We start from the raw sequence: 25,124 nt of genomic DNA, 5'->3' as shown, positions 1-25,124 counted from the left end.
AGACACAAAAGGCAAAGTTACAACACCAATAATCCCATCTACAGTAATACACAGGACTGTTTGAATAGGATTTAAATCCATACTCTCCTCTCAAAGTGCACCAGATTCATGCATTCCAATGTAAAGGGTACAAAAAAAATTTGGTCGGGGGTGAATGCCCCCGGACCCCCCTAGAGGGATCGGGGATCACACCACCGCTGCTGAAAAAAATCCTGCGGGAAACAGAGTTTCATACAATAGCCAATACAGCCAATTTTTACTTTGAAATGTTAATCAAATTATACGACGACCAATGAATGCTCATGTATATCTTCCGTTTTAATAGGTCTGGTCCGCAGATGCAGGTGTTGCTCACAGTCCCCCATCCGACCTGCTGTGGAAGAGCCAGGCTTCCTGGGGAACAGGAAGTGACATCCTCACCACTTTGGTCAATGCCGATGGAGAGGTAATGTTTGCTGTAGGGAATAGCGGAAGACAAATGTTTAGGGAATAAGCAGTATCCTTTTTTCTTCTTTGGAATACCATCAGACCGACCAGTGTTAATTGGCCTCAAAAAATGTTTTTCTAAACCAATGGGTGATGCCATGATCCTTATGTTTCTACATTCTATTTCTAGGTGATCTGGTGGTATTGACAAAAGAATTAGAACTATTTTGTTATGTAACGTAATTTTCGGACTATAAGCCGCGCCTTTTCCCCCATTTTTTCGATTCTGCGGTTTATATAACGGTGCGGCTAATCTATGGATTTTTACAGCTAACGGCCACTCAGAAAATTAGTATTCAAAGCTTAAATCAGTATTCGGAGCTTCGTTGTTTTTTTTCATGTACGTGACATTACCAGAGCGAGGGAGGCAAACTATAAGCGTCAGCGACACCAAGCAGAGAAGCGAGAGAGGTGGAGGAGGAATAGATATCTTGTTTCCCTTTACTTTATAACACAACATTAGCGGGATCTCGGGAGGAAAAGTAATACTTGACGAAATGCTAACCTTAGCTTAGTTATTTGTTTACGTTCGCTGTACAGCGCCGCGCCAATCAACTGTGACTGGCTTGCTGCAGAGCGTGAGCGTCTTGGGAATACCCGGACAATATAATGGATATAATATGGACACATAAGACAATCAATATTCGGTATTTGTTATGGATTTATTGTACAAATTCCCTGAAAAGATGCACGTTCCAGGATGAATTGAAAAGCTCCCGTAAGGGATGAGATGGCAGAGGACAGCTGATTTGGAACGGAACAACAGCTGTTCGCTTTCACAGGGAAAAACTAAGGAACTTCAACCTACTTAGGCCTACTAATTAACCTTCAAAAGCTATTAAATATTCAACAAAACATGCAGATACTGTCAAAATCGGTTCCAGGGAGTATATAGGGATTATTAATGTTGTTTTTGATGGTGTTTTTTTCTGGAACGAGTATTCGAATATTCGCTTGGAAAAACCAACAAGTATTCAAAGCCTGAAAAATGGCATTCGGGCCGGCCCTAATGGTAATTAAACATTAAAACACCTGCGGCTTATAGTCCAGTGCGGCTTATATATGTACACATCATTCAATTTAGCTGCTGCGGTTTATACTCCGGTGAGCCTATATTATAGTGCGGAAAAATACGGTAATTAAATATTTTATGAATCTCTGAAATTTGTATATGCTTGTCTTGGACTCTGTTTCTATATCAACTACGAGCCAGTATGCATCACTATGTTGACATTGTCGATTAGTTAATTACTTTTGCATTCAGTTTCCAAGCCCAGCTAGAATGTAGAACCAATATGGCCGCTAGGTTAAAACTAACTTTTTTCACCACCATTTTGGCGGTTAAAAAAAAAAGACATTTTTGAACCGCCCCGAATCATCCCGAATTTTCCCAAGAATCATATTTACATTTTGAGTTTTTACTTACTGATAATATAATAAAAACACAAAACATTATGTAGATAAAATAATATAGTTATCCCCAGACTAGATTTGTTTAGATTCAAGATGACAACCAACACTCAGTCACAGAACGGGACCTTCTGCCAGTACTCCACCATATAGTGACTGCATTTAGTGAGTTATTCGTCAAGAGGAGGGTCATTCATTGAGATTTGCATGAGGCTGTTCAGCGTGTCATTGGCTAGGCAAGACCTCCAGTCCGACTTCACCCGTTTCATGCAGGAGAAACCACGCTTGCAGCAGGAGCTGCTCATGCCTTTTTCGCAGCACGGTCAGCGTGTTTAAACTGCCAGAGGTAAATTGCCTGCTTGAGCTAGCAGCCCAATTTACCCTCCCGGACCCTACACACATTGGCGGTTTATTTGGTTTCATTCTGATGTAAATGCGACGGCTCCGCGGTTCTGGGGGAGCCGTCTAACTGGAGAGAAAGTGAAATCCGCGAGCTGCTGATTATGTAAGCGAAGGTGATACAGTCGCAAACAGCTCACTTTTTAAGTGAGACTCACTTTTTTGAAAGGCCAAATGGGTCACTTGTGTGGTTCATGCAGATCCGAGGATTTTTTGTTTGGGGGGGGGGGGGGGTCTAATTTGCGCCGGAACTTTCGTGCGCATGCGCACTCCTCATTCCCGTAACTAACCGTTTCTGATATCTAGATCGTTCAAAATCGATCAAGCGGAGAAATAGAGCTTGCGCCCGTATATTAATCATTACGGTAGCCCACACCACTTCCGCAGAACTACCGTCCAATCACAGAGACAAGATTCACCAGCACCTGAAGTATTTGTAACGTGAGCTTCTATGTACCGTAACTCCTGAATGGTTGGGGAATTTCAAAATTTTCGACCGGTTTCTGAAAGTAAAGAATGAGAGCTTAAGATAAGGTTGCAGTCTTTTGCTGAAAGTTTAACATGAATATTATTAGTCTTGGAAGTATCCATGATGGAGTGACCAGACTCTCCCGGTTTCAGGGGACAGTCGCAGCTTTTGGTTGCCTGTCCCCGGGAAAATAAAAAGAAAACTCTGTCCCTGTTTTTTTTAAGATAGAAAATTAAGGAAGGCCGATATCAATCAAACTGATGGCCACACAGGAAATCTCCCCGTTTCTCTCCGCCTTTTTTGGATTTATGTCCTGGTATTGAACATCGGACGACTGGTCATTTTCATCCATGATATCAGTTAACTTGAGCTGATGTTAGCTAGCGCATAGACCTGCATAGAGATAGCACTGTTACCAATTAAGTGTGGCGTAGGTAATCTAGGCCTAGGGAACGTGAAAGCTTGCGATGTGTGCGTTCGCACCAAACGCGACAGGGCGACAGGATCCCATACAAAGTGAGGCGTATCGGGCAGTTTTCTTGCGAGGGAAAACCGGCGATAAGTTTTGATTTGTCACACCACACTTTCGCCGTGCACAGGCGAGCGCGTTCATGAGGATTTGTGGCGATAAATTCGCTCGACTTGAAATATTTAAACTTTGACGCGAATTTCGTGTGATGACGGCCAATCAGCGTTCAACAGCGTGGCCACTGAGTGACATGTGTAACGTAACAGCCAATCAGCGTTCAACCGTCAAACTCAGTGCAGTGCAGTCCGGGGTGAACTGCAGCATGGAGGAGAAAGTGATTGTTGCCGTTTGCGACTCCCGGAGCTCTATATATAATAGGCATGAAAATCACTCACCTTTCGGCGAAATTCGCCGTTTTGAAACCAAAATAGGTGACCTCCGTGAATCGTGTAGATTCGATGAAAAAATATTTATGGGGTGGTGGGGGGGTGGTAGGTTCAGAGGCCGGCCAGTTTATAGTCCTCCGTAAAGTGCTGTACTTATGCTGCGTTCGAGTATTCTCTGCGAACCGACTCGGATCTCGGATCTGACGCCACGCCCACACTTCAAGCGTTTTATTATTTCGCTCGGTCGTTGGAGGAAAACATGGACGCCACCCGGAAAGCTGTTGTCGCGGTAGCATTGGCAGAGGACCAGGCGCTCCAAAATAAGTAGGCCATAGTCAAGTCAAGTCAAGTTTATTTATATAGCACATTTAAAACAACAGTAGTTGACCAAAGTGCTGTACACGAATACAATATATTTGTGTACATAGGCAGAGATACGGACGCAGTAAGGTATTGCAGTAATACGAGTGATTGAAATTACCATTTTAACTAGGGCTGCAACAACGAATCGATAAAAATCGATTACTAAATGTCGTTGTGTCGCGCGATTAATAAGTTACTCATAGGCGCAGCACTGTTTACAGCCAGCCGCCGACAGGTTGGTTCACGGTTCATGCACGCCCACAGCGAGCTTCAGTGTGAGCGACCACAGCTTGTATTTGTCATATCTTAAAACTGGACTGTAGGCCTACATAAAAGTGTTGTACCTTCACTGTCTTTAGGTTAAAAAAAACTCCTTCAACTCAGTGAGTCTAGTAGTCCAACCGAAAATTCTGTCAGCTACTGCTGCTGCAGACGTTGTGCAGACGGGCTCGGAGTCGGCACCGCGTGCATCAACAGTCATTCAAAGCAGCGGTAGTAATCACACAACCGGACGGTGTAGAAAGTCCCGTCAGTTAAAAATAGTGATGCAGTTTTTAAATCCATGTTAAAATCGGCAGGATATAGAGACATAGGCTAGTGACAATGCCCCCCAAATTCTGAGATACCCCTACCGGAGGTAGAACTAAACCCAACAATGTTTTTCCTCATCTCTAAGGTCTCCCATACATGAAAGTGATTCTTGGCTAAAATATTTTTACTGCTAAGATTGTGAAATTGACAGATATTGTTATATACCTCCAAACAAAAAAAGGCCTAAAATATAGCCTGTCCGTATGGGAGTTAAGACATATAAACTAATGCAGAATGATAACACAAGCTCTGAGAGCTTTGAGACTTGGCAAGTTTGTAGCCAGGGAGTCAATGCACCTACTGGAAAAAGCTGGATGTGAATATCTTGATGTATGAAGTAGATGGAGACCTATAAACACATACCTAAAATAAGCGGACAGTGAAAAAAATGATTTCTATGCAGAATGTTATCATTTACTTTGTAGTTGCTTTGCCAGGCATTATCACAGGAACACATACGATGGCTTGTTGGAAAGGTGGGATTGTGCTGAATCCAGCAATACCAAATATGTATATATGGTATGAACAATAAAGATGGTATGTCACTCAATGTATGAGGTGTCCAAAATGAAAGAAAATGAAACTGATATAAAAGTCCAAAGCTGCAAATTGCAAATTAAGTAAGAGGTTAGTGCTGCTCTATACTACACATTTAATAATGACACAAATAATATAGCACATTGTATATATACTGTATATATCTATACAGTTCATATGGAAACAAAGACTGAAATTGAAAGATGACACGTTTACAGTGACTACTTGTACTGTCCTCGAAACTCATAAAATGGCTTGTTGGAAGGATGTCATTGCGCTAAATCCAGCCAACCAAATATAAAAATATAATATAAATATATTATATATATATAATATAAAATAAACCATGCAACCATTCATAATTAGATGTTTTAGCTGTCCCAAATGAAAGAACTCATTGCATTGCAATGTGCTGTAGTGTCCTATCTGAGGCGAGTCTAGTTATGGCTTAGGGCCTGGCAATAGCACACACAGGAGACCAGGAGTCAGGATTGCAGTTTGGCATTGATGAGCCTTTTAATAAAACTATTACTTAAACTATAACATTTCATTGTCACTCATCCACATCATCATCAGTGACAAAATGAGTCACATTTGGACAGTCTGGAAAAGAGCAAGAGCAAAACTCAGTGCAAGTCAATCCCACTGCAAGACACTGGCATTTGGTGGTATCATTGCATTTTCCATCTTTACAGTACATATGGGTGATGTCTCTGACTTCTTTAGGTGCTGGTTCCTTCTGGAACATCACAGGTTCAATGGACCCATCTTCTCTGAGCTTCCATCCTCTACCAACTGGGTTCCAGAGATGAGGCCTGGCCAGGTGGCTGTGACGCCACACTGCTGTTTGATACAAGGCTCTCAACACATGTTGCTGGAAGGCATCTTCTGTTGGAGGTAGATTTGCTGCAGATGCATCTGTGGTAGATGCAAGTGTGTACCTCAGCTCATCCAGATTGGTGCAAAGATGTCCATCCACCCTTTTCTTTTGGCCATACAGGAGCAGGGCATATTTTCTTGCCACAGGCAAAGCTTCTTGCAGGCTTCCAGAAAGTCCAAACTTAGTCATTTCCTTCAGCTCACTCAGATGGGACTTCAGTCTTGTGAAGGCAGTGGTCTTCCCAATTCTGTATAAGCTGCTTGTTGTATCGCAACCTGTGAGGGCATGGCATGCAGGCAAACGATCACAAAGAACCGGTCCAAGCTTCTGAGTGATTGAACAGACTGGGATGAATCTTTCCTTCAGGCCATGTCCAGAGTGCATGAAAACTGCAGAGGATCCAAACATTCCTTTGCTTGTATAGTAGATCAGCAAAACCAGCACATCTGTGTCATCACATTTGACTATTAGACGAGAATGTGACCTTGCAAGGTGTATTGCATGTAACACCAGTCTCGTATCTGCCTCCTCCTGGTCACTGTAAAGCTCTGTCAAATTGTCGATGCCTGACTTCCTAACCCTCTTTACTTCCTCACCATTATCAAATCCACCAGCCAAGATAACTGTGTTCTCTGAAGAGAGTCTCATCGGCCCAGTACTTGTGATGTAGTTACTCACAAAGCTACATAGAGCAGCCTTGTTTCCACTTATCTTAAGGTATTTCCTATAGTTTGGAACACTTGCTTGTCCTGTGATGATATGTGTTTGTGTGGTTTGAATGGTGCCTCTCTAGATCTTTGACTGAGTGTTGATGGTCATATCTGTCAAACACTACAACAACACAGCTGATGCCTTCCTTTCCCATTAACATTGTGATCTTTTTCCAGACACACTCGGCCAGGTCGTTGAATGTTTGAAAGGCTGAATCATGGAGAGTCTGTATAAGAGCCATGCCATCGATGATGTATGCTGATGGTACGTCAACATTTGGCAGCTGCTGTGACTCTTCAACAACAGCCTCCAGTTTCTTGGCAAGGTCAGCTTTAGTTGTCTTCCTCATGCTTCCATCATCATAAAACAAAGAGGGCGGGACAGCTGCGAGTTCATGAGACATCACAGTTTCCATGGACACCTCTCGCTGCTTGGAAACAGCCAGTAACCTTCGAAAGAGCACATCTGAGTCCATGTGAACCTGTCTAGACTGGACTCCAACTGATGTTTTCATATCCTTGAAGGTTGCACACTGGTTTCTTTTCTCAGGCTCCCAGAAGCTCTTTGTTCTTTTTGATTTTGCCAGACGTTCTTCAATAAAGACGGCATTCTGCTTTGCACCATCTTGGAGGAAGCTTGAGAGCCCTTTTGCAACCTTCTCAGATGCAACCTGACCACTTGCAATATTGATCAATTCCTCAGGAATGCTTTCAAGATCAAAAGGATTCTGTCTCTGCTCCACAGCTTCCATTATCTTCTGTATGTCTCTCTCGTCTCTTTCCGTTCTGGATGCTCCATGCTCCTGGTGTACTTTTTGGCCCTTTGCATCAGTGTCACAAAGCTCTTTCATGGCATCCACATATGCTGTGGTCACATGTCTTGTCATCAGCCATCTTGTGAGAGCTCCCTTTCGCAATGTAAAACCAACAACTCCACCCTGACTCTTGCCTTCACGATTAATGGTTTGCTCCAGTGCCTGATCAGATGCCACACAGTTGAAGCTTCGATGCTCAGACCGCGAACAACAAACCCACCTTGCTGCATGAATGTGTATGCTTCTGGTTGTTCATGTTCAAGAGCTTTCATTTCTGCAACATAGACAGGCATGTACTTGGAATAATTGGTCCTTCCAGCAGCTCTGAACCAAGGCATAACTTCACACATGCAATTCAGGTGAAGTTGAAAGTCAGCTTCGCGTTCTGAGCGAAGGATCCGTAGCAACAGATCAGCACCATTTAGGAACATTATCCAGTATCCAAATGTTGCTGATTGCTTAACTCCCTCATTTGTGAACTTCTGGATTTTCTTCTGAATCTCATGGAGTTCAGTCTCCACCTCACCGATGAACTGTTGAGCAGTGGCCTTGTCATTACCATGAAATGCATGCTGTACATCTCGTAGGAGTTGCTCTTGTTCTTCAGTCATTGCACACAGCTTTCCAGAAGAGCCTGAACAGAGCCTCAGAGGCTAGCTTTATGCTCCTTACTCCTCTTGCCAGCTGTTTCCCTTGAAGCATCTGTCGAGCTGTTCCCTCTGCATACACATCTGACTCAGTAAGTATGTCAAAGAGTCCACCATCGCCATACAGCTTTCCGATGCTTGCCAGGTAAGCCATCGTGATATGCATACCTCCCAGTCTCATTGTGATCTTTCCTTGTAAAGGAAGTGGTTTGCTCCACATTATCTGTTGTGCTTTACTATAAATAGCAAGGTCTGCAGTCACAAGAATATGGTCCTGTCCCAGGTCTGCAGCAAGCTGTACAAGTCTTATCAAAGATGTATAGATGGTGGACAATTCTGAGGGTGATTCTCTTATGAAGGGCATGTAGAGTACACTGGCTACTGAACAAGCAGTGTCTGACGTGAAAGCATTGAATGCAGACCATGAAGGGACATGCTGCTGATTCTCAATTACATTTCGGGACAGCTTCCATACCAGATCTCTGTCTTCAGCTGCTTTAGAGACTGTTGTGTTTGTGTTTAGTAACTCAGGAAGTTCAGGTGGTTCTGGTCGCTTTGTTGATTTGATGTATCTGTCAATTGAAATGAGAGGATAATCTTGTGATCATATGCATTGAATATTATATCACTTTAAAACTTCACAGCATACATTCACTTCACTATTAAACATTTCATCCACCCATTATATTTTTAGCAGTGCATGTGAATAAGTGGATACCATAACATTAAAACATAAAAATTGATTTAAAAAAAATGTCAATGTCAAAAATAAGTACCTGTGAAGTGTATCTCCATTCAGGTCGAATGTGTTTAAGGTGGTGAGGGACCTCTCTGGAACCTGTGCTAGGCATGTATCTGCTGTGGAGACTTGGCCTCTTCGGAACACAACAGAAGCCATAGCATGAGTTGTATGCTTCCCATCCAGGGTATCTTCATTTTGGTCAAAGTTGTCGATGGCTGCATCAACAATTCCATGTTCAGCGACTCCAGTGAGGCCTGTTGGGATGTAGACACCTCTTTCTGTCCTTGATATCTGGTCTGCTGCCACAGATGTGAGGAAATGCCTAACCTCTGTATAGGAAACACAGTGCCCCATTGCACTGAGCTCATCGATGAGTGTCTTACTACCAAACTCATGATGAATCAAAATGGCGAGTCCCAGTGTGATTGGCGTATGGATGTCACGGCTCTGCCCAATGAGATCATGACAGATTGCTATCACACACAGATTGTCCTTCGAAGCTGGGTCATCATCACATGTTTGGTAACCTCTGTGGGCACGTGAATCAACACACCAGTTCACAAAATCATACAGGGTGTTTGGTACATACTTGCTGCATTGACAACGTGATAGACGATCACTGCTGACATATGATTTACTGTCATGCTCTACCTGCTCCATGCTTTTCCTCAATATGTTTTACAGAGGGCTAAGCACTAATTTACTTGTATGATTCTAGGTCAGCCTTTTGACATGAAATGTAATGATTGTAATGCAATGATTTACCTGTCAGTTTAGGAAAATATCCATGAAGACAATGATGTAGCTAGCTTCATCATTGGTCACATCAAAGGTCAAATCAAAGGTCACATCAAGGGGGTAGTGGGTTCTACTGCCCACTTCTGGTCTGGAGAGACCAAAGCTGCCAACATTATTTCCCATTATTCAGTAATTACTTGACTACAAAGAAATTCAAGTGGATGTAAATATTTTGATATAGGTGTTCTTTTCAATTATAACCTGATTCAATTGGATCTTTCTTTCTGTATGAACTATATAATACAATGTGCCATATTAAAAATATAATCATTAAATGTATTATAATATACAGCAGCACTTACCTCATGTAAGTTAATTTGCAGTATTATTGAATTTATCAACATTCCTCTGACCACTGATATTGGGCATTGGACTGGTTTCATTTTCTTTCATTTTGGACACCTCATACATTGAGTGACATACCATTTTCATTGTTCATACCATATATAGATGTTTGGTATTGCTGGATTCAGCACAATCCCACCTTTCCAACAAGCCATCTTATGTGTTCCTATGATAATGCCTGGCAAAGCAACTACAAAGTAAATGATAACATTCTGCATAGAAATCATTTTTTTCACTGTCCGCTTATTTTAGGTATGTGTTTATAGGTCTCCATCTACTTCATGCATCAAGATATTCACATCCAGGTTTTTCCAGTAGGTGAAGTGACTCCCTGGCTACAAACTTGCCAAGTCTCAAAGCTCTCAGAGCTTGTGTTATCATTCTGCATTAGTTTATCTGTCTTAACTCCCATACGGACAGGCTATATTTTAGGCCTTTTTTTGTTTGGAGGTATATAACAATATCTGTCAATTTCACAATCTTAGCAGTAAAAATATTTTAGCCAAGAATCACTTTCATGTATGGGAGACCTTAGAGATGAGGAAAAACATTGTTGGGTTTAGTTCTACCTCCGGTAGGGGTATCTCAAAAACTAAAGCCCTTTCTGACTGTTTGTCACTAGCCTAATTGTTAGCTTAAAAAAAACAACTAACCAATGGTCACAAACAGTGTCAAATGTGATGTGTTCAGGTCGGCTCAGAAATACGATTGATGCGTTCAAATGCAGCAGTAAAAAAATTTTTTTGGTGAAGACTTGTTTTCCCAGTAATATAAAATGGATAGTAAAGATAGAATTAATTATGACCTGTTTAATGTCCTATCTTGAACTATCATCATCTTATCAGCAATTAAAGCAATATTACAAGTTCTATTTCAAGGAGTCTCGAAAATGGTATCAATAGGTTTGACCGGTTAACCATGGACATCCCTTATATACATATAAAAGTATATCAAATCATACATTGTATGTTTCTTTTTTGTGTTATCCCAGTTATGTTTTTTTAATCTTTTTATTATTTAATATTACTATTAATAGTTCCGGGACGTTGGAGCAATAACCTGGTGTTTTTACATTTCAGTCTGCACTGTGAATTTGAAGTAATGTTCAGTTTTTGAATAAAGATGCGGCAATTCCAATTTTATTTTTTATTTTTTCTATCCGATTCATCGATTAATCGAAAAAATAATCGACAGATTAATCGATTATTAAAATAATCGTTAGTTGCAGCCCTAATTTTAACCACCAAAGTGGTCCAAGCACAATAAAACAGTTCATACTTCAAGTCACAATGGGCGCAGCCATCTTGAATTCTGTCTCGGAATTTTGCTTTCAACCGAGATGGCGAGTTCGCCGTCCGAGGAAAAGGGGCGTGTCGCTTGGCAACGTCCTCGGACCTCCGAGACGGATGGATATTAAAACGCAGCAATAGACATGGAGAGCCTGTCGGAGAACCTCTCCGTAGTTTACGTGCGCATCCAATATTTTTTAACTATCAGTTGACGCAACAGAGACGGTAAGGGCTGTGATTGGTCCTCTAACAAAATCCTTTCCGGAAACGCTACTCGGTTTGACTTTGGACCTTATTTACTTTGTACGTTGTTTACTTTGCAAAGGACCAATAAAATACCAAATAGGATTTTTAAAGCTTTGGAAGTTTATTTATAAAACTATTTAGAAATATTTTGTTGTCAACATATAAGATCGATCGGGCGGAGAATTGCAATGCGTATCCGACATCCCGACGGAGAACTTTGAATGCGCGAGCAGGCGCCTCGTTAGACCTGGGCATTCGAGGCTATAGCCCCGGATCTTTTGGGAATAGCCCCGGATCGCTGTGCCGTAAAAAAAAACATCATAATGCTGAAAGTAGCCCCGTAGAGTTTACTTCTTTGTGATTGAATTACCAGCAGCCACAGATGCAACATTGTAGCGAGTGAAAACCGCAAAATTCTGCCGTGTCCATGTATGGGCAGATTTAGAATAATTTGTTGCAAAATGTTGCAAATTCAACGTCGGTATTCTTTCTTCTCTATGCATAGCGCATCTCGTCGATATTGCTGTTTTGTGCTGCTAGCCTTTTAGTGAGATCAGAGAGTGTTGAGAAGGACAGTACCAAAATATCTTTGGTAAGATGGATATAAGAGAGACCCGCAGTGAATTCAACCCGGTCCACTTGACATCGGGTATAGTTGCATGACAGTGGTACTGTAAAACGTCAATAGCCCGGGCTATTATTTGTTTTCTATCACTGAACTTTCGAACAAAACTCTTGCTCAGCAACGATGGGAAATAGCCTACTATCAAATGCATTATTTAAACCAGTATGAATATTACCGTAGGCCTACATGTTTACCAGGCAGTTGAATAACGCCTGCACACACACACAGTCACGCACGCACGCACACGCAGAGTGGTAATCGGGAGAGTTGGGAGAATTCCCTGTGGCCCGTTAACGTTTCGGGGGGCGCCGGGTCAACGTCGCAACCAATTCGATTTTGTCTAGAGGGGAGTAACTGAGCGCCCCCTCCCGAAGTGGTACAGCCCAGGTCGGCCTTGAACTGCGATTGATCAGAAGGACGTAACAGCTAATGACAACATTGAACTCTTATGCAGGCTCGAACAGAATATTAAAAAAATTCTACCGGGGAGGATACCCCCCCTAGAGGGATAATATCCTTCTCACCTTTTTCACCCCTGACCCGTTTTCATGCTTTTATTTATACAACGGGGGACCTAAATCCAGCGATCTGATTGGTTCCCAACTGTTGTATAATGAGCGTATATATAACTGCTATGACGCCCGATAATTTTGTGAAAGTTTGCATATCACTCCGCGCCTGGAAGTAGAAACAGTTACAAAGTAAAACATATGTTGGATGATGGAGAGGGTGTAAATGTTGTTACTCCGGGAGTGAGCAAGGCGATGGAGAGACTAACGAAAGCTTAGGCACACGGCGAGTGAACTGCTCCATAGGATAAATTGCCGGCGAACCGCTCTATCGGAGCCTTCTCTCGGAGGGACGCTAAAGTGTGTTGCATAGCGGCAGCCAGGAGGGACTACTTTTTTGTATTCTTTAATAAAACGGCTACTTTGACTTTCTTGGTTTCTTTTTAAATGTAGTGTGTCTATGACTTTCGTTTCGCCATATTATCATTATACCACTGTGAAGTGGTATAATGGCCCCGACGCTGAGCGTCGGGGCCGGACAACGCCCCTTAACAGTGGTATAATGAGCACATACCACAGCCTGGCGTGATCTATTGCTTAAATATAATATCACGGCCAAAAGCTCTGTGCGCCTCCGGATGGCCGTAGCGCGGGGAGCTCACAGGGATTGGGCTTCTCTGGGTTTGTTTACCGGCGTTGCTATGGTTTCCGGTCTTGTGTGTTACATGATGAATGAAACAGGCGGTCGAAACTGTTGTGCATTAAGCCCAGTTCAGACTAAAGATTCACCTTGCAACGGCTTGCAACTCCTTGCGACGAGACGGGCTGCGACGTTCTAAAACTGGGCCGTTCACACTGGCTGCAAAGCGCTGCGACGCTAGGTGGTTTCCATAGCAACTGTGAACGCTCTGGCATAGCTGAGAGCCGCAACATCATAATTTGCGTAGGTTAGGTTAGTTAGGTTTGCGATTAGTTAGGTTTGCAATTAGTTTTATTTTTATTAGGCTAGAGTTAGTGTTTTGTCATTCTCCACTACAGCTGCATTGGAGTAAATAGCTGGAGCTTACAGTTAGTTTTGATTACCCGTTGTTGGATACATTGCATTTTCCGTTAGTTGAATTTCAGTTTGATCTGTCTTTGTTCACCATCGGCTCAACTACTACTTGGAGATCGATAACTTAATTATAAACAGGCCTAATTATGTTAGTGAGAGCGAAATGGTCGCAGTTTTTGCTGTGGCTTTAATCATGAAAAGGAGAAGACGGCGAGTTATAAAGCCAAGAATATGGAGCCGCAGTTGGGTACTTCAGCGGCAGAAACAGGGTGCCTACGCCAATCTGTGTAGAGAGCTGGAAGTCGGGGATATGTCAGCTTTCACCAATTTTACACGCCTGTCCCCGGTCCTATTCCATCATCTGGAGGATCTGGAGAGGCCTTTAATTCAGAAGACGAACACAAATTACCGGGACTGCATTTCAACCGAATTTAATTACCGAATTAAGTACTCACTTTTTTGACGCTTCACCTGTTTGCATCCCTGGCATTAAACAAAGACGTTGGAAGATGGTGCGATCTACGAGAAAGACGCAGAGGAACTGTCATTAGGACACTTTAGTGGTGGTCAGCAAAATAAAGAATATGTTGGCGTTTTTGCACTTGTAAATAGTTAATCGCGTTTGTAGCCTTCACTCAGACGTGAACTCACTCTTGCATGCGGGTGTCTTCATTCATAAAAAAATAAAAACATTCGGGAGTATGCAAATTATTCTAAAGAGGTCTAGACTGGAGATGCGCGGTTGGCGGTCATACCCGCGGACACCGTGGACAATCCACGGGTTGGGGGTGAGGTTAACATATTGACTAGTAAAACGGAAAACGGACGGATTTGACATTTTTCTATAATCTCCCTGCGTCTGAAATGCGCGAACATCTCCTCTCAGCGCTCGTCCGCTGGTTTTCCATAAGCATTCCACGATGCAATCATCCCTACTGCGTATGCCCTCACACACATTGTTGAAATATGCTGGATTCTTTATTCTTTCTATGTGGCTTTTTGTTAACGATCGGGCTATAATAAGACCACGTTGGCTATGTAATCGCTGACAACAGGGTGGTTGGACATTTTAGCATGCCGACAGACTTTTGTCGGGACACGGAACACGCAGCTCAAAATCGGGACGTCTGGTCACCCAATGATCGGGCGGGTGCAAAGCGGGAATCAATTGTTGAAAAAAACATTGCTTTGGGTCGGTGGATATTGATATAAGGCAGCGGGTACGGGTAACATTACAGTCATCTGCGGATCTCTAGTCTAGACCCTGTGCGCAGCCCCGACTTCTCCAGTGAACCAAGAAAGCCTGCGCCGTGACGAACGGGGGATTTTTACCCCCTCGGTTTTACACAGGAAACTTAAGATAAGACGGTGAAATCGCTGGGCGTTACAACCTGCGACCGAACCGGCTTGGCAGTGTACAAAGGCCATCACCAAACCATTGTTGAGAGCAGTCTCTGTGTTTCACTGAACAACACAAACACGAGCGCCAGCCAATTGAACGAAGCTGTCCTTTTTCCATTTACATTCCACGAAAGTCTTTTCCACCGACTGCGAACCTGTTTTCAACACAAAGTGTTAAACAGAAATTAAGTCAGTGCCCACAAAATTCTCTTCATCCCGAGAGACAATATTGATCCTCCCGATGACAATTAATCACATCCCCGGGATGACGGGACTTCGTTAATTTTAATCCCTGAGGCTAACAAAGCCTATTGGCCACGGCAGCTGACATGAAAAAGCTGGTGACAAACAGAATCCTATATTTCTGTAAAGAATGGGACATAATTTAACTTAAACAATTAGTTCCATCTCTTTGGAGAGTATCTCACACAACTTTGTTCTCTGAATAGGAGGTGGCTAAGAGGAGTGTTGCTAAGACCGAGGTAGAGAATGGAGAGGAGGAGGAGGAGGAAGAAGAAGAGGAAGAAGAAGAGGATGAGATGGTTGTGGGAACGGTAAGCAGAAACCTTCAGTCAACTATTCAGAGCATCTGTCTGTGGATAATAAACAAAATCTTTAAATAGACTAGATGTCACAAGGATTGATTTTATTTATTTATTTATAAGGTACAGCTAATCTCAAATCTCTGAATTTGCAACTCGGATTAATGGGTTTCAATGGTTAACTTGAAATATTCATAGATACTGATTTTAAATGTTGAACGATTGCTAATGTCTCCTCTTTCATCCAACTAGGGCAAGAAGGCATCTTCTAGAGAGTGTGCCATTATGTGAGCTTCTCCCTCTTTCCAATTTTTACTCCTGGTTTTCACCATAGAGCCACTCGCATATTTTTCTATTTGTCTTGTCATCTAGTTTTTGTTTTTGCTTTTTTATGGCTAAGCAAGACATGGACTTTTTTTTTTAAACGTTTCTACTGTTGTGCCCAGCCATGGACCTGCTTTTGATAATGTACACAACTAGTTATCTTTATGATGTTCAGTCATAAAGATGGAGAGAACTATATGCCAACACTGAAGTTGACATCTGCCTGTGACTTTTGACCTTATGTTGTTACCTTTACAGAATCCAAGGTAGTTGCTTCGGATATTGTTTGTTTTGAGGCTTGGTGGTTTAAGGAAGCTCTCCTGCCGACACATCTTATATTTGAACTCCCGATATAAATGATTGCCTCTGAATCATTTCTGTATACTGGTAACCAATAGGTAGGATTTCCCACCAATTTTTTTTATTTAGATCAACAATGTTTCAGTAAGCGATCAGAAAATGGTAATGATGTAATTTCACAGGATAAATGTTAACACAAATTTTACCCTAGCTTCAATGCGACGGCAGATTGGCTCCCAATGAATGGGATGTCAGTACTTGGGATGTATTCAGCCTGCCATTGTTTTTTGTGACTAATTTCACTTGGAGAACTATTTCATACATTTGAATGTCCTTAAATGCAGCTGATCATTTCATGCAAAAACCTTCCATGATGGGTTTTCCGCCAAGCGTGGGCAGGGGGGGAAAGAGAGATGATTAATATGAAGCTATTATGGTTGTATTTCTTAAATTACTTTTTACGTTATTCCTTGAAAATTGCAGTGGTAATGAAAACTTCTTGACATGACTAGCATCATGTCAAGAAGGGTTGTACTCAATGTGGGAATATTAATGTGATACTTTCAAAATATAATTTCTCAACTTAGAATGTTGGACCCAGACATGTCTATAATTGGAGTATTAAAATAGATACTTGGAAAATAATGCCACATCACCAGAGAGTATTAATACAATGGCTGGATCACCGTAATGCCATTGAATCTCTCAATGTGTGGACCACAGGTGGCTGTTAAAAGTTTAACATGTTTAAACATTACTTCACTGAGCTGTCACTTTAATTCAAAGTGAATTTTAAGCATACATTTAACCATTCTACACTCCTCTGTAATCTGAATGATGGTTAAATTGTGTATTGACAAAAAATAAAATAAAGCTAGAAGGCTGGTTGATCAAATGTGTTGGATAGTCATTAGGCTATTATTGATTGCGTCCAACACCTCATTCTGTGAAATCCTAGTCTTATCAACTTGTTTTTCAGTATAGTTGCTCATTTTCTTTCTTGTCATCTGTCATTGCTGTACCTTGTTGGGCAAAAAATTATTTCCACTAGAAATGATGTCGAAATTGGCAACAGTTAGCATGGCTCCGCCCGCCTAAGTACTTCCGCTCAATTTGAATTTCCCTTCAGTACTAGGTCTGGGTCTGCAGTATGTTAGTGGGTTTTCTGTCTAAATTTTCTGCGTCCAATCAGCGAACGGAGGGAGTGGCTGAGATCAATGACGTTAAAGTCAGCTCTCGTTGACTGACATCTTCACGCACAGTGTTTGGTTTGTTTACAGTCTGCACGCAACGTGATTCCCGGCCAAACGTTAGCGATTGGTTATGGCAGACCCAGAGTGGCACTGGGCAGATCCAATAGTTTTTATCTTCAACAGGCACCCGCCTTCAAGTGAGTTAACGTTTGTCAATTGAGTAGGTCCAGACTCTCTGTACAAATTAAATTAAGTAAGAGAGTCTGGTAGGACCATGCTAGGCAACAGTAATATGCCTGAGCCAAATTGGCAGAGTGCTGGACCTTTTAAAAGGTTGTTAAATCGTGAATGTAAAGATTTGAATTGCCTCTAAAGGTGCGTTCACACAAAAAACGAAGCAAATAGTGTATTTGCGTAACTAACCGCAAACTTTTCTAGCACAAGTGATCAGCATCGAGAGAAATTCGCACCAAAGTTTAAATATTTCAACCTGAGCCAACATGCAAATTTGCATCGTTTGTGTGAACCGTGTAGTTCGGGCCGCCTGTTTGGTTGTTAAAAATGTGCATCTATTTGTGTCTTTGAATTGACTTTGTACGAATTCGCGCCAGTTCGCTTTTGGTGTGAACGCACCTTTAGCCCCGCCAACACCGCCAGTAGCAGGAGAAGTGTGGTGGGCTAGGTCGTTTGGATGCTTTGATTATAAATGTATACTGCCGTTAGACTATCTGTTGGCATAACTTTGTGTTCAGTAATGGGATCTAATGATGCAATGTATACACTGCTTTTCAGATAGTATTGTATCACCCTGGGAATTAACTATATTGTGTGTATTTCAATGCATTGCTTGTCATAAACATATTTAGGCATTTTTATGATGTAATCCATTTGTTTAGAAATATTGGTAAACATTTGTATGTGTCTCAGGGTGTTGAGGGTAATTTGGATGTTCGGAATAGTGTTTTTCCAGTGTGACCCAGATAATTGTCATCCTGCATTCAAAGAAAACTAAGAATGCAAATTCTGCCTTGGGTTGTGTACCGCTTAAAGCCAGCCAATAAACTCATTGAAATAGGAAGCCTTATTAGGAATTTATATTATTCCAGTATTCTGATAATTGGACAATAAGACCACTACCCCATTTACACTGTAGACAAATGATCACAGGTCCCTGGTGTCTGACATGAAGGTCTGGTCATGCTCTGTGCTTCACACTTTAAATATGCACTTTGTTAATCCTGTATAGATTTGCACAGGATTAGTCACCAGGCATCCCTAGCTAAAACTAGTCCTTGGGTCTCACTACCTTGACAAAAAACACAACCATAGCACCCAAATCCTAATCACCATTGAAGTGTGTGTGTGGGGGGGGGTGCATGCCAAATGTCTTTTCATTCACCTCGATATAACTTTGTATACATAAATGTTTTTCAAATATGTTGTCTCATTTTCTATTTTATCGGGATGGAGATTGATTTACAGAATTAAATGAGCAATCTTGGGTCTTGCAAATCATCAGAATTAATTACTTAATGCAAACCATCCGATTTTATAAATGGGGTTTACCTTACCAACCCATACATCACTTGAATCATCGGATTTCATCTTCCTGTAGCAGTGGTAGGAAAAAATAGATGCGCCATTGAAACTTGCTATAAAACTTTATTGGCATCAGAAAAATATACACTGTTTAGAACATTCAATTTAAGTAATTTCAGCTATTGTTTGACAGACTCATCAGAAGATGATCTCATACATAGAAGATAAATGGCAGAGGAAAAGCTTTTTGTGCTACCTATTTAAAAAATCTGGAGATGTGAAATCAAAAATAATCATAACTTTCAGAAGAGTTGTGAACCCGTAGTCTTTTGGTTCAGGGCTTTGGCCAAATGTATGTCACTGGGTTCAAGTCAACAAGGAACGTGTGCAGGCATGTACGATATACTCTCCTGGTCTGCTACAGGTTCATACGCCCTGGAATGTCGATAGAGGCCATAGTGCTGAACCATGAACAGTACATCAAACAAAATGGACAACAGTCCCAGTCCGAACTTCGTAGGGTCACCAAATATCAACCCCCACTGATCTAAAAAAAATAAAGCAATTGGAAATAAATGGGATGCAGCAAAATTATACTAAATCGCAAATGTGGTTTATCAAATCAATGAAAGGTTTTAAGGAAGCCGTTTTGCAGATTTTTTTTAAAGTGACTAGGAACCTTGCATCAAACACATTACAATAATATAGTTACCGTTATTATAAGATTGCAGGAGCATCTGTAGAATGCTGAGCGTTCCCCCCATGAAGTCTAGCACCACATTCCCAATGCTCCATCCTTCAGTACTCTTCCGTCTGTAATTCATATAAGCCTACAAAAACAAGAAACAAAGCAGAAAGCATAAACAATGAAATTGAGAAACAAATGAAACATTAATAATTTGATGAGTGTACATTCGTTACCTACCTGTGGTATGTATTTTATTAGAGTGATTCCAAGTTTAATGTAAGAGAAATAGTAAAGGTAATCCAGCCAGGTGATGAATTTTGCTACTGCAACAAACAGGCTGACGAGGGCAAATGTCCAGCTGATGAGCAATAGGACCCATGAGATGCGGGACACAGTTTGACTGCCCCTCTTGAAAGAGAGCAGAGTGAGGTTAGATACACTATTTTTTCCCTTAAATAATATTAATTCCTTCCCAAATACTCTTTCCCATTAGTGTAGTAGGGCTGTCAAACCATTTGAGGTCTCAGCTGAAACCGCTACGGTAAGTGATGCATCTTGAGCTCATCATCACGAAGCTAACCAAAACAGCCCATGATTCTATTCCTGTGCATGTGTGTACACTTGCCAAAAGAACGTAGTCTTGAAACATACATTGTGTTTTTTTATTTACCTGTAGTTTATTCTAACCTATGCAGTATTACTGTGCAACTTCCATATCAACAAGGAAAATCTGGTAAATCCACGAAGAATGCCATCCAATATATACATTTGAAATAATTCATGATGCCTTCAGAAATCTTTTCCTCTCAAAATTTGTTAAGGCTTTGAACGTTTCCCTCATCTGACAGTTTACGCTTAAGTTTGTAATATTTGAAAACATACATACCTCATAGACTGCAGCTTGACAAACGTAGATCAGGCAAAGTAAGACAGCATGAAGACTAAAAAACACGTCATTCGCATCTATAGGGTTAACTCCATTGGGGTTTGCTTTAATGAACTCTTCCTATAAAACATTAAAATGTGAAAAAACACACAAAGGAAGAGACAGGGACTTTATATACTTTTACTATTTATGATGAAACTTCATGTAAGACAAAGATAACCACTTTGAGGGCACTTTCAAATCTATGGTTCAATCAAATTTGATTTGAAATATTGGCTGACAGGCTTTGACAGTTTACAAATTATTGTCTGAATTTATTCATTAAAATCCCTGAACGCATGTTTGACTAATCAAAACGTCATCAATATGACCAAATAGGTCAGGAATAAGAGCACCCTAAAATATCGATTGCATTCATAGTAAGACTTACCTTGATGTAAGGCACCCAAAACAACCCGATATTAAAGATGCTGTAGCAGATGAAGCCCGTTAAGTTAAGAGACAGAAAGTCAAAATTCAGACCTATGACACTGAAAAGAGAAGCATACAGATCAGTCAGTACAGTAAAAGCACACACACAAATAAAGTAAGTAGTGCAAAGTCTCATGTGCTAGGTTCAGTTCAGTACTCCAATTAATGACAACAGTCTTTAGTCCTAAACAATCATATTACAAAAAATGTAATTATTATTATTATTCCATACTGAATAATAAAATAAAACCCACAAGAAATATTAACATAACTATTTTGTTTTTGAATTAACATCCTTTGCAGCATTTCTGAAGCAAAATGAAAACCAGTTAAGACGGTAAAGTTACCTTTTCCTTCTCCAGTTTTCCCAGACTTGTGGGTAGAAAGAGATTGACCAGGCAACAAAGTACAACCATCCTATCGCTTGATTCACAATAGACAGAGTGTTGCTGGAGATGACTGCAAAGCGAATCCTTGTTTCAAAGCTAGATAAGCAAGAGAAAATAGGATCAGAGTTATGGACTAAATGATAGAAGAAAGGTATGCTTGTTATTGCTTACTTTTCTGATTGTTTCTTACTTTGCATTAGAACAATATATAAAATTTGCCCTGCATTCTTTCTATTAAATTCTTAACACTTCCATTTCACTAAAATATGGTCTTCATTGAAAAGAGATTATTTTTGTAAGAAGGTTAGGACACATCTTGGATGATTGTGATTGTGTTAAATGATTGTCACTTCACCACACTAACTGATCCTGCAAAACTGTGACCCATTGTGTCTTCCTTATCACCATACCTACCTTCTGATTTCTGAGTTGTTACTCAGAAGATAAACGGTCACCTGACCAATAGTGTGGGCTTTCACCTCAAAAATGACAGAGGTTTTCCCTGGTTGTAACAAAACCTATAAAGAGAACCAATGATCAGACAGCAACATAATCTCTTCAACATCTCAAACACTGAATGAGATCATTCACCAAGTACATACATCTGATGTTTCTCTGTTGGAAATAACCTGCACATCACTTCCATTCGGCCAGTAGCATTTTTAGGTTATTCAATTGGTTATGCTGTTGCAGGAACGCATCAATAGCTGTTACCTGCTGAGGCCATGTAATGATTGTTGAGTAGTTATGCTTGGAGCTGTAGGTCACATTAAACTGGATATCTGCAGACTGGTTGACCAGGGAGCTGGGAAGAAAGAAATTGTATATTAAGAGAAGAACAACACTTCACTGATCCCCTTAGGGATCATTAAGTCGAGAGCAACATTTGAATTAGTCTAATTAGTCTATTAGTCTAAATTAGTCTAACCTAAATTCCTGTTTGTGAATTTTGACTATCTACAAAAAAATGGTTTTTGACTTCCAGGGGACGGCAGATAGCTACCGACCACCAGAGGTCTGTCTGAAATCTATTTCATTTTGGTAGTTATGTGCTGTAGTTACCTGGATGAGATTGTGACAGTTGCTGAAGACTTCTGCTCTATGTCAACAACATCAGGAGCAATCAGTGAAACAGTGGAGCCTTGAAGACAGGGGTAGGAAATGGCAACAATTATCTCCCAATATTAATCCAACTGCCTGGACACCCATTTATTTATTTGATCATTTAAATGTAATGCAGGGGTGGCCACACAAATGTCATGAAGACGAAAAAACATGCCATTATTTTCATTCCAACTAATTACTACAAAAGCCATTTTAATGAGGCTTATCTCTAGCAAAGCGGGACATACTGTATTCATTTGACCCCTTAATTATACTTGTTGGATGAATGCTGACTAAATTAATTATTGGTAGTACCAAAGAGTGTCTGCTCTAACTTGCAAGTCACTTGCCTGATGAACTGTGCACCGTCAACGAAGACAGCACCAGTGTTACCAGCAAAAGCGCCGGCCTGCTTGTAGTCATGTTCTTAAAGCTGCACTCAGCACTCTGACTCAGCTCACATGACCAGATGAGCCCACTCTTTCTGAGATGAGTAAGCAATGCCACACACAGCCTAGTAAGGAAATAAACGTTCAATGGTCAGGTTAACCTGTGATTAGAATAAATATTATGTATCCGTTTAATTATAATACATTTTATAGACAAAGCATAGAATGGGACGCAAATGCTAAGTGATTAGGGTGAATGCCTGGCCTTGTTGTAATTTAGCCAACATAGTCGAAGTTGAGAGGAGAAACACTGCATGGTTAAAATGACTCACGGTCACACAGACAGATTGATTATGCTTTTCATCCCATCTCTGACCTGTGCCCCAAACAACACCTGATTTAGGAATTATGCTTCGTAGAGCAAGGTGTCGGGTATTTAAAACGTGGGGAACTGTAGATTTGACACACGATTCGATGTAAAGGGTTTAAGAAGCATAATGGGATAAAGATTGTATTGATGTTTTCTTCACATTCCTAAATAGCTCACTGATTGGCAGTCAGACGATCGTTTATGCCCGACTCTGGAAAGTTTCTGATAGTCCATGTTAAGTACATTCTCTGACTAATACACGAAACACTACATGATGAGCCATGACGATCCAGAAATTACATCAAAATACTTGCTGTTATTATTCACCATGTTTTTGCAAGACTGCCTTCTTTTACTTTGTTGAACACTTATCTTAATTTGCTTCAAATTGTTTACGATCTTGCCAAGATTGGCAGTAGTATAGTCACCGTGTGTTTGCTTTTTGCCAATTTACCTCTCGGTTTCGCAAAACAGCCGTCACTCACGCTCACAACCTGTTCCGTACCGCCTGTCCGCTCCGTACTGCACATGCGCAATGGCTGTCACTTTACGGCACACAAAAACATAAACATTGGAAACTCTCCCAACACTTTAGGGGGCGGTGATGCACTACCTATGTGAAAGAAGACGAACAAGTAGAAGAACACGCTGCAAAGGATTTGCATCTGGAAGAGAGGGGGTGATGTTGAATATACAAAGTTCATGGAAATTTACAAGAAGCAGTGGATCTGGTGGCAGATCTGAATGTAACGTGCCGATTACGATGCATGTGGCCAAATTGTATGGTTTATAAGACTGATGGTATGGGCCTTCTCTAAGAGGAAGGTTAAATATGTATGGCTAAATATATGGTCAGAATAAAAGTTTTCGAATTGAAATAATCAGGTATATTGTTTGATGGGATCACTGGAAAAGACATTTAACAAAGTGCAGGATAATAGAACCTCATGATGGTAGTGGAAGGATCCCATTTGGGGGAAGAAAGACAAACAATGTTGCTGTTTTTTTTTTAAGGGTGAAGCAGGTACAATAAATGTAGAAGAGCTTGATAGTTGATGGGTATTCAACTATTGAGGCAATACAATCATACACTGGGGAAATGCCAACACTGAGAAGTTGGAAGAGGAGAAGTTTATAAGGCAGGAAGGACTGTAGGAACAGTGGTGTGTTTGTGTTACGTTCCAACACATGCAGGTTAACAGTAATATGAGGGCCGACGCAGTGGCTAGGGGGGCAGGGGAAACAGAGGACATAAATGCCAGTGGGATGCAGGAACATGTACTTCCGCTCACGCTGGGGAGATGGAGGAGAGAGGAGGTATAGAGGCAGGGTAATACAATACATCACCTTACTTAGTTGGTACCAGACAGAGGTATTGGGGCAGGGTAATACAACACAGACTAAATGCATCTCCTTACTTAGTGGTTCCAGACAGCCAACAATAGAACATGCATACATGCACATGCACTGTAGGAAACATGATATAGAGATGAAAAGACTTTTAGAGGTGGATGTGGAGTTGTATTGGATAATAGGTTGAATTAAGTATAGGGTGATCTGGCCATTTTCACATATATCAAAGTAATCACAATAATGCTACCTCAATAATATATAGTAAAATAAATAGTAATAATTACACGTTCATTTCAAATAATTCCGACTAGGTAGGACGTGACTCAGACCCCCGGGCAGTAGGCGGCGGTGTCTGCACCTCTCATCTGTCTTTAACCCGATATCACAAAAAGAAGAAGATCACGA

The 25,124-nt window shown here is 41.0% G+C and overlaps 2 protein-coding genes across 3 annotated transcripts in view; one reads left to right on the top strand and one right to left on the bottom strand.

Moving 5' to 3' along the window:
* The window catches only part of lmnb2 (lamin B2), a 29,914-nt gene extending 12,678 nt beyond the window's left edge, over nt 1–17,236 (top strand). The window contains exons 11-13 of the mRNA XM_060066885.1: nt 326–445; nt 15,621–15,725; nt 15,966–17,236. Of these exons, the coding sequence (XP_059922868.1) occupies nt 326–445; nt 15,621–15,725; nt 15,966–16,004 (264 nt within the window). The 3' untranslated portion in view covers nt 16,005–17,236. The remainder of the gene's footprint in view (nt 1–325; nt 446–15,620; nt 15,726–15,965) is intronic.
* A 1,936-nt stretch (nt 17,237–19,172) lies between these two features.
* ctns (cystinosin, lysosomal cystine transporter) lies at nt 19,173–23,947 on the bottom strand. 2 transcript variants are annotated; one of them, XM_060066913.1, is made up of 11 exons: nt 23,821–23,947; nt 22,958–23,121; nt 22,566–22,644; nt 22,218–22,308; nt 21,918–22,021; nt 21,462–21,599; nt 21,074–21,173; nt 20,644–20,763; nt 19,995–20,165; nt 19,782–19,899; nt 19,173–19,616 (listed from the first exon to the last, which is right to left on the bottom strand). In XM_060066913.1, the coding sequence occupies exons 2-11, from the start codon at nt 23,028–23,030 to the stop codon at nt 19,441–19,443; spliced, it is 1,170 nt and encodes a 389-aa protein (XP_059922896.1). In that variant the 5' UTR covers nt 23,031–23,121; nt 23,821–23,947; the 3' UTR covers nt 19,173–19,440. The 2 variants fall into 2 exon arrangements, with proteins under 2 accessions (XP_059922896.1, XP_059922897.1); XM_060066914.1 differs by having other exon boundaries at nt 23,694–23,833.
* Nucleotides 23,948–25,124: the final 1,177 nt, after the last annotated feature.

This window comes from Gadus macrocephalus, chromosome 12, assembly GCF_031168955.1.
Source record: "Gadus macrocephalus chromosome 12, ASM3116895v1".
NCBI classification, from domain to species: Eukaryota; Metazoa; Chordata; class Actinopteri; order Gadiformes; family Gadidae; genus Gadus; species Gadus macrocephalus.
This window is presented reverse-complemented; position numbering and strand designations above follow the sequence as displayed.